Source organism: Mobula hypostoma, chromosome 29 (genome assembly GCF_963921235.1).
Source record: "Mobula hypostoma chromosome 29, sMobHyp1.1, whole genome shotgun sequence".
NCBI classification, from domain to species: Eukaryota; Metazoa; Chordata; class Chondrichthyes; order Myliobatiformes; family Myliobatidae; genus Mobula; species Mobula hypostoma.
Window position 1 is genome coordinate 13,408,916 of NC_086125.1, and position 15,378 is coordinate 13,424,293.

The 15,378-nt window shown below is 43.0% G+C and overlaps 1 protein-coding gene across 11 annotated transcripts in view; it reads left to right on the forward strand.

Annotated features, from left to right (window-relative positions):
* Nucleotides 1-15,378, forward strand: part of LOC134339494 (adhesion G protein-coupled receptor L1-like) — a 666,897-nt gene that overhangs the window by 560,386 nt on the left and 91,133 nt on the right. For all 11 annotated transcript variants that reach the window (XM_063036065.1, XM_063036054.1, XM_063036056.1 and 8 more), the window contains 2 exons: nucleotides 2,169-2,374; nucleotides 12,246-12,419. In XM_063036065.1, the coding sequence (XP_062892135.1) occupies nucleotides 2,169-2,374; nucleotides 12,246-12,419 (380 nt within the window). The remainder of the gene's footprint in view (nucleotides 1-2,168; nucleotides 2,375-12,245; nucleotides 12,420-15,378) is intronic.

A 15,378-nucleotide genomic window follows, 5' to 3' on the forward strand; every position in this document is an offset into this window, starting at 1 on the left:
CTTAGTGTTATGCAGCTCTACCCATATCGATTCCACATCCTCCCGGCTTATGTCCTTCCTTTCTATTGCGCTAATCTCCTCTCTAACCAGCAACACCACCCCACCTCCTTTTCTTTCATGTCTATCCCTCCTGAATATTGAATATCCCTGAATGTTGAGCTCCCATCCTTGGTCATCCTGGAGCCATGTCTCTGTGATCCCAACTATATCATATTCATTAATAACAATCTGCACTTTTAATTCATCCACCTTGTTACGAATGCTCCTTGCATTGACACACAAAGCCTTCAGGCGTTCTTTTACAACTCTCTTAGCCCTTATACAATTATGTTGAAAAGTGGCCCTTTTTGATGCTTGCCCTGGATTTGTCGGCCTGCCACTTTTACTTTTCACCTTACTACTTTTTGCTTCTACCCTCATTTTACACCCCTCTGTCTCTCTGCACTGGTTCCCATCGCCCTGTTGTGAACTAACCTCCTCACGCCTAGCCTCTTTAATTTGATTCCCACACCCCAACCATTCTCGTTTAAAGTCACCTCAGTAGCCCTCGCTAATCTCCCTGCCAGGATATTGGTCCCCCTAGGATTCTTGGAAAATCATTACTAATGCCTCCACAATTTCTTCAACCACCTCCTTCAGAACCCTGGGGTGTGCACATTCTGGTCCAAGTGACTTATCTACCTTCAAACCCTTTAGTTTCCCAAGAGCCTTCTCTATAGAAATGGTAACTTCACACACTTCATGATCCCTGACACCTGGAACTTCCACCCTTTCTGCCGGCGTCTTCCACAGTGAAGACTGTTGCAAAATGCCTATTCAGTTCGTCTGCCATTTCCTTGACCCCATTACCACTTCTCCAGCATCATTTTCCAGCAGTCCGATTTCCACTCCCTTCCTTTCCGTTCTCAGCCTGAAATACCAGCTCCTCCAGCATTTTATGTGTGTGCTACTCAAATGTTAATTCTGGTTTTCTCTCTACAGATGCTGCCTAACCCACCAGTATCTCCAACATTTTTAATATTGGCATGTGGGCAACTTCAACTCCCTCAAAACTGGGTTAAGGTAGCTCATGGTCAACCCTATGAAACTCTCTAGATCGAAGAATCTAACGAAGGTAAAATCAGAATGTTGGAGATACTGGTAGTTAATGAGTACAAGCCTAGAAGTTGATGGGGGAAGGCCAGGTGAAGGTAAAGACGTAGGTGAGAGGGGGTGATGAAGTAAGAAGCTGGGAGATTATGTGGAAGAGGTAAATGATTAGAGAAGAAGGAATCTGGTAAGAGGAGAATGGACAATGGGAGAAAGGGAAGGGGGGCATCTAAAGGAGATGATGGGCAGGTGAGGAGATAGGGCAAGAGGGGAGCCAGAATATTGTATGGGACGAGAGAAAAAGGGGAAGTGGAGGAAATCACTGGAAGTTAGAGAATTTGACATTCAGGCCTTCATGTTGCTGGCTACCCAGACAGAATATGAGGTGTAAACAGGAATTCTGCAGATGCTGGAAATTCAAGCAACATACATCAAAGTTGCTGGTGAACGCAGCAGGCCAAGCAGCATCTATAGGAAGAGGCGCAGTCGACGTTTCAGGCCGAGACCCTTCGTCAGGAATATGAGGTGTTGATCCTCCAACCGGAGTGGCAGTAGAGATCTGATAATAGATCATCTGCAATATTGTACTTTTAGACCCAAGTGGAGGTGATTAACATTATAACAAGATTTGATTGAGAGCAACTGTTTTCACCCTGATTGGGGCGTGCAGAAGAAAGGGTTAAAGTTGGTGATAAGCCATTAACTAGCTGTGTCAGAGAGCATTTTTACTCATATGGATGAGAAAGAAAGATATTCCCCAATTGGAATATGAGAGGCAAAGCTGTTAGAACTGAGAGTAGTAGAACTCTGTTGTGCTTACACATCAGAGGATGTGATGCAGAGGTGCAGAAATGGAATTAAAATACGAATCCACCATGATTTATTTCAAGGCTCGAGGGACAGATGCATGCATTGAATGCACATGCATTCATTTGGCCTGCCCCTGCAGTGTCAGAACTCCCTCTATGTTGCATAAACAGGAGTAAAAGGTCCTAAGGCTTGTGTAAGCCTCAGTAAACTGATTCTACTCTGATGCGGTTAATGTGGAGTGTTACTGAAGTCTGTTGTGTTTCCTGCAGGTGTTGTGAAGGTGGTATTAATTCTCTACAACAACCTTGGCCAGTTTCTGTCGACAGAGAATGCAACAGTGAGAATGGGAGCAGATATCAACAGCCAGGGCACCTCCATCGTTGTCAACTCTCAGATCATCGCCGCCTCCATCAACAAGGAATCAAGCCGTGTCTTCCTTACGGAGCCAGTTGTATTCACCCTGCAACACCTTGATGTAGGTATAAAGAGCTGGAACCTCACCACTCTCAATCACTACCCAGAGAATCCTATAACACTGATAGACGGGGGGCAGCCACATAGCAACTCCACTCAGACCATCTCAAACAATAGTAGCACCGTGATCGATTCTGGCTCTCGCCCGGCATGGAGTGTGGAATTCCAGCGGGTCAGGCCCAGAGATTAGTGGGACATTTTCCACTCTGTATTGTCATGTATTTCGCAAGCTCTCAAAGCCATTTAATTGTTTTATTTTGCATTTGTATAGTGCCTTTCACACTGTATACAGCCAATAAATTACTTTCAAAGTGCATCACTCAGGGTACGTCCACACTACGCCGGATAATTTTGAAAACGAAGCTTTTTCTCTTCGTTTTGCCCACCCGTCCACACTGAGCCGGCGTTTTCAGCCCCCGAAAACGGAGATTTTCGAAAACACTCTCCAGAGTGAATAAATCTGAAAATGCTTAATATCCAGCGTAGTGTGTACGGGGTAAACGAAGAGATTTAAAAACGTTGTCGTGACAACACCACAACAACAATGCTTTTTTCTGCTTCTGCTTGGTACTGCACAAGCTGTTATGACGCGCAGTCAGTGTGAACGGCGTGAGAGTTAAATTGTAAAGTGAGCTTTTTTGACTATTTAAAAACACTGTCATGACGTGCCGGAACAGATGTTCATTGTTTTCTTGAACGCCACCACCTAACAATTTCAGAACAGACGGACGAGACTGAAGCCAGAAGGGTTAGAAATGTACTCACCAAATACTTTGACCCATAGCTTACTGAATAAGTATACTCACTTCGCCCTGTTTTCTGTCCTTGCTTGTATGAAGGTGGTTCACCTATTTATGCAAGTATTTCTCTGACAATAGATGTGTAACAGCCTAATGTAACATTGTATGGAAATACAAGATAATGCTGATGCAGATGTTTTATACATTTAACAAGGTGCTTTATTAATGCAACAGAGTTAGTCAGTTTTTCAATGTTCATCGTCAGCTGGGTCATACTGTCCGTGAACTCCTTGTTGGTTGCCTCCATACGCTCCAGTACTTGTTTTTTTTAGTTTTAAGTCCTCCTGCACGAGAGCCAAGAGCAATTCCTTTAAAGTTTTTCTACTCTGTAACTGGACAAACACGCACCAAGTATACCGTTTCCTCTTCGCTTGTTTTCTGAGTGTCCTGCGCATGCCCAGTAGGAGGAGATTCGCCCAAATATCCACCTAATGTGGACGGAGATATTTTGAAAAGCGCTTAGTGTGGACGCCTGTCGTTTTTACTCGAAACTGGCGTTTTCAAAATTATCCGGCGTAGTGTGGACATAGCCTCAGGATAATTTTGAAAACGCCAGTTTCGCGTAAAAATGATAGGTGTCCACACCAGGCATTTTTGAAAAGCCCTCCGTCCACATTAAAATGGGTATTTGGGCGAATCTCCTCCTACTGGGGATGTACAGGACACACAGAAAACAAATGAAGAGGAAACGGTATACTTGGTGCGCGTTTGTCCAGTTACAGAGTAGAAAAACTTAAAAGGAAATTGCCGAACGACGGGCAGCTGTTGGCTCTCGCGCAGGAGGACTTAAAACTGAAAAAACATATACTGGAGTGTATGGAGGCAACCGACAGGGAGTTCACGGACAGTATGACCTGGCTGACGACGAACATTGAAAAACTGACTAACTCTGTTGCAGAGGGATTTGCAATGATGAGGAATATGATGGCTCCCCCCCAGTACCTTTCACCACCACAATACGAGCCTCACAGCCACTACAATAACTACACATACGGACACACAGACCCCCCCGGGTGGCCCCACCAACATCTTCCCCACTCCCACAGAGGGGTCACCCTGAAAACGTTTCCTACAGCCATAGTCTCTTCACCGATGAAAAGGACGACAGGTTTACCCCGTACACACTGCAACGCCCAACCGGCGTTTTCAGATTTAAACACTCTGGAAAGCATTTTAGAAAAGCTCCGTTTTCAGGGGGAGGAAAACGCCGTTTCAGTATGGATGGAGGGTCAAAACGAAGAGTAAAAGCTTCCGTTACCGATTTATCCGGTCTAGTGTGGACGTAGCCTCAGTGTTATCTTAGTGGAAATAATGCTGTACTTGAATAATAAAAGCAGAAAGATCAAACTTGTTCTTCCCCCAGTTTTGCACAGCGCGATCCCATTTAACACAATTTGACAGCCACTAGTTTATCTGTTTGTTTTGCTATTGGTGGACCGCATGATAATTGGGAGAACAGAAAGATGGAGCCATAATTTAATGTCTCGTCCAAGAGGTGACACCCAGACTTGAGCCAACAAACTGCTAACTCTGGGAGGGCTCTTATATACAGAGCACTCCTATGCTAGGAAACCTATTCCACTAATGCCGCAGTGGTAAAGGCATCTCTGGGTGTACAAGCTCAGTGCAACATTGAAACAAGGTCAAATCTCTTTGTCAAATATCTAACATATTGCAACACTTGAGTTTTGAAGTCTATGCAATCTCTTTCTGTGCTGCTTTATCTCCAGTGTGTGACTAAAGTAAGTGTGAAGTGAAGGGTTAATGCCCATTATGATGTTGAGGTATTGTGTGACACTTCAGTTTATTCCAGTTGATGCACACTCATCTGAGTCTGGCATTGAAGCATGCAATCGAGGCTGATTGTTCTGTATAGTACTGAAAATTATATTTCCCTTCCAGCCCTTTGAGCCACACACCCCCAGCAAACCCACAACCCCATTAGACTCTTGATCTAACCATGGGACAATTTACAATGACCAGTTAGCCTATCTCGTGCATCTTTGGACTGTGTGAGGAAACTGGAGCACCTGGGGAAAACCCAGAGTCCTGACAAAGGGTTCCGGCCCGAAACGTTGACTGATCATTTCCACGGATGCTGCCCGACCTGCTGAGTTCCTCCAGCGTGTTGTGAGTGTTGTGAAAACCCACAATTTCACGGGGAAAATGTACCGCAGGGAAGATGCTCCTTACAGAGCAGCACCGGAAGTGAACTCCAAACTCCGGAGTACCGTGAGCTGTAACAGTATTGCACTAGCCACAATACTACTGTGGTGCCCAAAAAAAAGATGCCTCATCTCAGTTAAAACAAGATCCGGCAGGGTTGACAGATCTGGTGGACCTAAGTGCCCTCCTAGCCAAATGTTAAAACTGACCGGAGTTGCCCAGTTGTCCCAGCACGGGGCATGTCCATCAACCTAATGTTATCAACATTAAACAGATATACTGTTTTGGATACTGTTGGGGGAGATGTCTCATCGGGGAGGCAGCAGCAGCTGAGTTCATGGCACCATGGGTAGCTCTGTGGCACAGGAGGGAAGGAAAAGGAGTGGGAGAGCTATAGTGATAGGGGATTCGATTGTAGGGGGAATAGATAGGCGTTTCTGCGGCCGCAAACGAGACTCCAGGAGGGTATATGTTGCCTCCCTGGTGCAAGGGTCAAGGATGTTTCTGAGCGGCTGCAGGATATTCTGGAGTGGGAGGGTGAACAGCCAGTGGTCGTGGTGCACATAGGTACCAACGATATAGGTAAATGGGATGAGGTCCTACAAGGTGAATTTAGGGAGTTAGGAGATAAACTAAAAAGTAGGACCACAAAGGTAATAATCTCTGGATTACTACCAGTGCCTCGTGCTAGTCAGAGTAGAAGTAGGAGGATATTTCAGATGAATACGTGGCTTCAAAAATGGTGCAAGGGGAAGGATTCAAATTTCTGGGGCATTGGAACCAGTTCTACAGGGGGTGGGACCGGTACAAACAGGACAGTCTGCACCTGGGCTGGACTGGAACCAATGTCCTAGGGGGAGCGTTTGCTACTGTTGTTCAGGAGGATTTAAACTAATGTGGCAGGGGGATGGGAACAAGTGCAGAGAGACAGAGGGGTGTAAAATGAGGGTAGAAGCAAAAAGTAGTAAAATGAAAAGTAAAAGTGGCTGGCAGGCAGGCAAATCCAGGACAAAAATCAAAATGGGTCACTTTTCAACATAATTGTATAAGGGCTAAGAGTGTTGTAAAAGCAAGCTTGAAGGCTTTGTGTGTCAATGCAAGGAGCATTCGTAACAAGGTGGATGAATTGAATGTGCAGATAAGTTATTAATGAATATGATATAGTTGGGATCAAAGAGACATGGCTCCAGGATGACCAAGGATGGGAGCTCAACATTCAGGGATATTCAATATTCAGGAGGGATAGACATGAAAGAAAAGGAGGTGGGGTGGCATTGCTGGTTAGAGAGGAGATTAACACAATAGAAAGGAAGGACATTAGCTGGGAGGATGTAGAATCGATATGGGTAGAGCTGCATAACACTAAGGGGCAGAAAACGCTGGTGGGAGTTGTGTACAGGCCACCTGACAGTAGTAGTGAGGTTGGGGATGGCATTAAACAGGAAATTAGAAATGCGTGCAGTAAAGGAACAGCAGTTATAATGGGTGGCTTCAATCTACATATAGATTGGGTGAACCAAATTGGTAAAGGTGCTGAGGAAGAGGATTTCTTGGAATGTATGCGGGATAGTTTTCTGAACCAACATGTCGAGGAACCAACTAGAGAGCAGGCCATTCTGGATTGGGTATTGAGCAATGAGGAAGGGTTAGTTAACAATCTTGTCATGCGAGGCTCCTTGGGTAAGAGTGACCATAATATGGTGGAATTCATTAAGATGGAGAGTGATATAGTTAATACAGAAACAAAGGTTCTGAACTTAAAGAAGGGTAACTTTGAAGGTATGAGATGTGAATTAGCTAAGATAGACTGGCAAATGATACTTAAAGGGTTGATGCAATGGCAATTACAACAATTGTTCATCCCAGTTTGGCAAAAGAATAAACCAGGGAAGGTAGTGCACCTGTGGTTGACAAGGGAAATTAGGGATGGTATCAATTCCAAAGAAGAAACATACAAATTAGCCAGAAAAAGCAGCACACCTGAGGACTGGGAGAAATTCAGAGTCCAGCAGAGGAGGACAAAGGGCTTAACTAGGAAAGGGAAAAAAGATTATGAGAGAAATCTGGCAGGGAACATAAAAACTGACTGTAAAAGCCTTTATAGATATGTGAAAAGAAAAAGATTGATTAAGACAAATGTAGGACCCTTACAGTCAGAAACAGGTGAATTGATCATGGGGAACAAGGACATGGCAGAACAATTGAATAACTACTTTGGTCCTGTCTTCACTAAGGAGGACATAAATAATCTTCCGGAAATAGTAGGGGACTGAGGGTCCAGTGAGATGGAGGAACTGAGGGAAATACATGTTAGTAGGGAAGTGGTGTTAGGTAAATTGAAGGGATTAAAGGCAAATAAATCCCCAGGGCCAGATGGTCTGCATCCCAGAGTGCTTAAGGAAATAGCCCAAGAAATAGTGGATGCATTAGTGATAATTTTTCAAAACTCTTTAGATTCTGGATTAGTTCCTGAGGATTGGAGGGTGGGTAATGTAACCCCACTTTTTAAAAAAAGAAGGGAGAGAGAAACCGGGGAATTATAGACTAGTTAGCCTGACATCGGTGGTGAGGAAAATGCTAGAGTCGGTTATCAAAGACGTGATAACAGCATATTTGGAAAGCGGTGAAATCATCGGACAAAGTCAGCATGGATTTGTGAAAGGAAAATCATGTCTGACGAATCTCATAGAATTTTTTGAGGATGTAACTAGTAGAGTGGATAGGGGAGAACCAGTGGATGTGGTATATTTGGATTTTCAAAAGGCTTTTGACAAGGTCCCACACAGGAGATTAGTGTGCAAACTTGAAGCACACAGTATTGGGGGTATGGTATTGATGTAGATAGAGAATTGGTTGGCAGACAGGAAGCAAAGAGTGGGAATAAACGGGACCTTTTCAGAATGGCAGGCAGTGACTAGTGGGGTACCGCAAGGCTCAGTGCTAGGACCCCAGTTTTTTACAATATATATTAATGACTTACTATACTAATTATTAATATACTAATAACGAGGGAATTACATGCAGCAGCTCTAAGTTTGCGGATGACACGAAGCTGGGTGGCAGTGTTAGCTGTGAGGAGGATGCTAAGAGGATGCAGGGTGATTTGGATAGGTTAGGGCAAATTCATGGCAGATGCAATTTAATGTGGATAAAAGTGAGGTTATCCACTTTGGCGGCAAGAAGAGGAAAACAGATTATTATCTGAATGGTGGCCGATTAGGAAAAGGGGAGGTGCAACGCGACCTGGGTGTCATTATACACCAGTCATTGAAAGTGGGCATGCAGGTACAGCAGGCGGTGAAAAAGGCGAATGGTATGCTGGCATTCATAGCAAGAGGATTCGAGTACAGGAGCAGGGAGGTACTACTGCAGTTGTACAAGGCCTTAGTGAGACCACACCTGGAGTATTGTGTGCAGTTTTGGTCCCCTAATCTGAGGAAAGACATTCTTGCCACAGAGGGGGTACAAAGAAGGTTCACCAGATTGATTCCTGGGATGACAGGACTTTCATATGATGAAAGACTGGATCGACTAGGCTTATACTCTCTGGAATTTAGAAGATTGAGGGGGATCTGATTTGAAACGTATAAAATCCTAAAGGGATTGGACAGGCTAGATGCAGGAAGATTGTTCCCGATGTTGGGGAAGTCCAGAACGAGGGGTCACAGTTTGAGGATAAAGGGGAAGCCTTTTAGGACCGAGATGAGGAAAAACTTCTTCACACAAAGAGTGGTGAATCTGTGGAATTCTCTGCCACAGGAAACAGTTGAGGCCAGTTCATTGGCTATATTTAAGAGGGAGTTAGATAAGGCCCTTGTGGCTAAAGGGATCAGGGGGTATGGAGAGAAGGCAGGTACAGGGTTCTGAATTGGATGATCAGCCATGATCATACTGAATGGCAGTGCAGGCTCGAAGGGCCAAATGGCCTACTCCTGCACCTATTTTCTATGTTTCTATGCTTCTATAAAGCAAATTCATTGGTTATTGATGTTGTAGTTGATTGCGGATTCTCAGAATACAGTTATTAGGTGCTTCATTTTTATATATATAAACAGTGATGACACAAACGTAATTGGCTTTGAAGCACTTTATCTTGCTGTAGGTATTAATGCACATTATCTCACATTGTTCCATTGTCCAATATATTTATCAGGTTTATAAGCAGCATGCAAGACCGTTTTTTTCCCCCACATGTACCGACATTTCTTCAAGTCCTGCCCTCCAGTAAATTAGGCACTTCCTGACCCGATTTACCTGACCCCAGTGTCACCTCTCCGTCATGGTTTGGATGTGTGCAGAGTATTATTTCCTTAACAGCAGAAATTGGATCAAAAGATCACAATGTACAACTCCATTATTATCGCATGCAGGTCAACAAGGCTAAAGGGAGTGACGCCTTAATTTAAATTGTTTCCCCTTCCACAATGCTGAATTATTGTTTTTGCATGTTGAAGATCACTGCTACAATTTTTATTTAGTAAAATTCATTGCCAGTGATCCTTTCTATAAACAGGGATGTCTGTGAATTAATGAATGTAGTTTACAACTCCCACCTGCAGCCATGTTCAAGTTGTTCCCTCCTCTTCCACCCCGTTTCCTCCCCTCCATCTGTCTTGCTTTTCATGATGCCCTGCTCCATTTGATCTTCTCTCCATGGCTCCCTGAGGCTACCATGGAGAAATCATTTTAATGGCACTGACTCCTTTTGCATACTCCATTTCCATGTGAATTTGCTGATGCCAGTCTGGCAAGTAGCAGCATTTGTGTGTGAAATACACAGGTCTTTTATAGTACATAAGTTACAAGAATGCTTAAAGCAAGGCTGTCCCAGATTTCACCACTCTGGGGGAGTGCTGATTTGACATTGGTGTTCCCCTTAGCACACATTTAATCCTCTAAAAATGCACGCCATGTGATTCTTCCTTTCACTTCTTTTATTGAACAAGGCAATGGGAGCACTGGTTTCCTAGTGTTTCTCTGCACCCTCCTGGTTCATCAATATTAATTTGGCTTTGGCAGTATTCCCGCTTCAGAAACAGACATCACAGGTTCAGCCCACACCTCTTCACATCGGCCAAAGAGCTCCTGTTTTGTTACTCTCAGGTAGATGTGAAAAATTCTATGATACTGTTGGAAGAGCTGGGCATTCTTTGTATCCTGAACAAATTTTGTCCCTCATCCAAATCCTAATTCTGCTGAACCTGTTATTCCATCCACTACTGTTTAGGATCTTTCCTGCAGTCACCAAGGTCATCCTCTCTTGAGCTTATCGTTACAAGCACTCACAATGGTACTCGAGCCATTGAAATTCTCTAGAGAGAAACAAAGAAACATAGAAAATAGGTGCAGGAGTAGGCCATTCGGCCCTTCGAGCCTCAACCGCCATTCAGTATGATCATGGCTGATCATCCAACTCAGAACCCTATAGCTGTCTTCTCTCCATACCTCCTGATCCCTTTAGCCACAAGGGCCTTATCTAACTCCCTCTTAAATATAGCCAATGAACTGGCCTCAACTGTTTCCTGTGGCAGAGAATTCCACAGATTCACCACTCCCTGTGTGAAGAAGTTTTTCCTCATCTCGGTCCTAAAAGGCTTCCCCTTTATCCTCAAACTGTGACACCTCATTCTGGACTTCCCCAACATCGGGAACAATCTTCCTGCATGTGGCCCGTCCAATCCCTTTAGGATTTTATATGTTTCAATATGGTCCCCCTCAGTCTTCTAAATTCCAGAGAGTATAAGCCTAGTCGATCCAGTCTTTCATCATATGAAAGTCCTGCCATCCCAGGAATCAACCTGGTGAACCTTCTTTGTACCCCCTCTGTGGCAAGAATGTCTTTCCTCAGATTAGGGGACCAAAACTGCACACAATACTCCAGGTGTGGTCTCACCAAGGCCTTGTACAACTGCAGTAGTACCTCCCTGCTCCTGTACTCGAATCCTCTTGCTATGAATGCCAGCATACCATTCGCCTTTTTCACCGCCTGCTGTACCTGCATGCCCACTTTCAATTACTGGTGTACAATGACACTCAGGTCTCCTTGCACCTCCCCTTTTCCTAATCGGCCACCATTCAGATAACAATCTGTTTTCCTGTTCTTGCCACCAACGTCTTTTAAGTCTATAGAAAGAGTGAACGGGGAGGGGTTATAGCCTATGGCATTTTGTGGGATAGTAAGTTAGAAGATTCTTTATGAATCTGTTTAATGTGAAGGTGTTCATGATGTTAGATCTCTGTTTAATGTCTGATCATTAGGGCTCTTCCAGGAGTTAAAAATGGCAAGCACTCCTAATTCCAAGATTTCAGTTTACTTTTAGATTACAAGCAAATATACAACTACTAAGCAAACTAATTAAAGAGCTGAGAAATGATGCTAAGAAGGCAATTAATGTTAAGGGGTGTAAGTCAAAAGAATAAAAGAAAGCCAAGCTGGTTCTTCTGAAAGATCTTTCGCTTTTATGGATAAGAAAAAGAAAATCCTTAGATAGGAATGAATTAATTTCATATGCTACATAATTAAAACAATTACATCACGTGGGTAATGTGCTGATACGTAACCAATGAAAAATGATAACAGTGATAAACCATTAGTTTACCTGCTATACTGTTTTCTGTCAGTAAGTGTGAAAAATACATGAGTATGTTAAAAATTACAAGTCTTATAAAACATATTATTAAAAAAAAGTTGTTTCCAACAATGGAAACTTAAACAATGAGATTAATATCAAAAGGATGTTAAACCTTTGAAATGTTCTGGAATAGAGTGATGGAAAGGCATCGGAGGCAATTATATTCTATGCTAGGATTAAACAGGAAGGGAAAAATAAACCTAAAAGTTGATGAGGGGGTTTGAGCCGCACCTGAAATTATAATTGCTGAGTTTTAAATGCTATTGTCTTTCAGTCAGAAAACCACTTCAACGCAAACTGTTCTTTCTGGAATTACTCTGAGCGTTCTATGATGGGATTTTGGTCATCACAAGGCTGTCGACTGATTGAAAGCAACAAGACTCACACCGCCTGTGCCTGCAGTCACCTCACCAATTTTGCGGTGCTCATGGCTCACAGGGAGATTTTGGTAAGTTGCTGTATAACTTTTGAACTGCAGAGTATTGCTTTTCTCGCATGTGTTTTCTTTTGATGTGGGCAGCTTTGCAAGACTGCTTACAAAGTTTTTGAGCTATTGGCTGACAAGTTTCCAGTGGACCATATTTTCAGGTCTTAGAAGTATTTAGTGAGGCGGTTGATGTATTAATGTTAATCAATTCTTGGAAAGTGTAATTAGATTCAAAGTTCAAAGCTACCATATACAACCCTAAGATTTATTTTCTTGCGGGCAATCACATTGAAGACAAGAAACACAATGGAATCAATCGAAGACCACACACAACAGGGCGGTTAGCAACCAACTTGCAAATACAGAACGAAAGAGAAAAAAGGATAACAAATTACCAATAATTATCGAGAGCATGAGATGAACGTGAGATTAGAAAGTAATTATTCAACAGGTAAATGAGCTTGGCATTCATCATAGGGAAAATGTTGGAAGCTACTATTAAAGATGTTATTAGGGCACTTAGAAAACTTCAAGGTAATCAAGCAAAATCAACTTAATTCTGAGAAAAGAAAATCATATTTGATTGATTATTGGAGTTTTTTGGAAAAGGGAGTGTCCTATGGATGAATGAAACCAGTAGATGTAAAGTATTTAGATTTAAAGTATCACATCAAAGACATTGCAGATAATGAAAGATTAGGGAACAGGAAGTAATATATTTGCATGGGCAGATGATTGGATGGTGAACAGGAAAAAGGGAGCGGTCACAAATGGGTCTTTTACCAGCTGGCAAGATATAACAAATGGCATGCCACAGGAATCAGTGTGGGGGTCTCAAGTTTTGACATTTAATATAAACAGACATCCCACCCTGCAAAAACTCATTTCAGGGAGGTAGCACCCCTGCCCCCCGCAACCCCATATCCCCACCTGCCTGCCCCCGGTCAACCTCCAAGGGTGTATGTAATACTTTGTTTAGTGATTTTGCCTAATCTGTAAGCCAAGTTGGGTATATGCAGGAAATGTGACATTAAAATATGTACATGTATTATATTATATTTTATTATCATGTTCATTCTATTACAACTTTAAGCAACCCTACAGGGAGTTTGGCGTCATCACGTAGGACATCAATAGAGTAGCTCCTTAGCAGCCAGCCAGCAGGTTTAAATTACGTTAGCTACGCTAATGAACGAATGACACCTGTTAAACTCACCTCAACATGCCTTTTACATTTTAACCCACCATGGGCAATAGAAAAGTCACTGTTGCAAACAGTGCAACGAGCAACACTGTCATTATTCTTGAGGTCGACTGTAAAGCCCGCCCAAAGAGAAAACTGACAGGTCTACTTAGCACGAAGAGAGACCAATCAGGATGCTCGCTCTCGCTCTCCCTCTCAAAAAAATCGATTTGCGGGATATTGTATATCATTTCCGGGCATCAGGGAGCCGCTATCAATATGCAGGAGACTCCCGGAACTTCCGGGAGAGGAGGTACACCCCCTTCCCACCCCCACCATCTGCTGCTCAACCCATTTAGTTTGCCCAGCAGATACTTGTTAAGCAGGAAGGTAATTGTGAACAGAACATAAGGAGGCTACAGAAGTTTAAAAGATATATTACGGCATGGTAGCGTAGTAATGCTTTACAGTACCAGCGATCTGGGTTCAATTCCCGTCACCGTCTGTAAAGAGTTTGTAGGTTCCTGTAATTGCATGGGTTTCCTCTGGGTGCTCTCGTTTCCTCCCACAGTCCAAAGACATGTTGGTTGATTATAAATTGTCCTGTGATTAGGCTAGGATTAAACAGAGTTGTTGGGCAGCATGGACTTGAAGGGCCAGAGGGACCTACTCCACACTTTATCTACAAACGTTTGTAAATAAATAAATAAATGTTTTAAACAAAGAGTAAACAGAGTACCTGAGAAATACAGTACAATAGGGTAATGGATAATTTAAGGATAAGAGAACATGCCAGTAAGTCATAAAGGGAACCAACCCTTCAAAGTGCTGAAAGAAGAGAGGAAGATATGGCTGACCATTGAGTAAGGAGGCTAGTGGGCAATGAACTGTATTATTCTAAAATAGATTGAATACAGAATTAGAGAAATGATGTTTCATTTATGTAATGCATTGGAGAGACTACACCTGGAGTATTATGCACTTATTGGACTCCCTGTGTAGGGATGCAAGGCAGCACAATAGTGCTGTTGGTATTGCCACAGTCTCACAGGCCCATTGATCTGGGTATGGTCCTGAACTCAGGCACTGGCAGTGTAACATATACATGGACTCCCTGTGACTGAATGGGTTTCTTCCAGGGGCTCTGGTTTTGTCGTGGGCCCCAATTACATACTGGCTGATAGGTTATTTGATGGCTGCTTATTACGTAAATGCTGGAAGATTCAGAGTGGTATTAATGGAAGCGGGACAGAATATATTACAATTGAATATCAGGGAGATAGTCCTGCCGAAAGGTCTCGGCCCAAAACTTCGACTGTACTTTTATCCATAGGTGCTGTGTGGCCTGCTGAGTTCCTCCAGCATTTTGTGTGTGTTGCTTGGATTTCCAGCATCTGTAGATTTTCTCTTGTTTGAGGTAGATGGTATTGTTCAGCATAAGTAGATAGTCTGCATAAATTCAGCTGGTCTCCAAATGGACTCCTAGCCATTTGTGAATACAAGTTCTAAGAACGTTTACTGATTAATAACTGGGAGAAGTTCAAAGGGCTAGGACTATCCCTCGGAGTTTAGAAGTTTCAGCAGGGGCTTAATTGAAATAAATAAGATCCTGAGAAGTGCAATTATTTTGTTCTCCTTTATACTTATGTACTGGAAATATCATTAAACAATCTTGAATTTGGAGAGGCTATTTCTTGTGAGACAATTTAGAAATAGAGGTCATTGTTTAACAATTGGGAATCGCATATTTAACATAAATGAGGTGTTGCTTTTTTCTTTCAATCTTTGGCATACTCT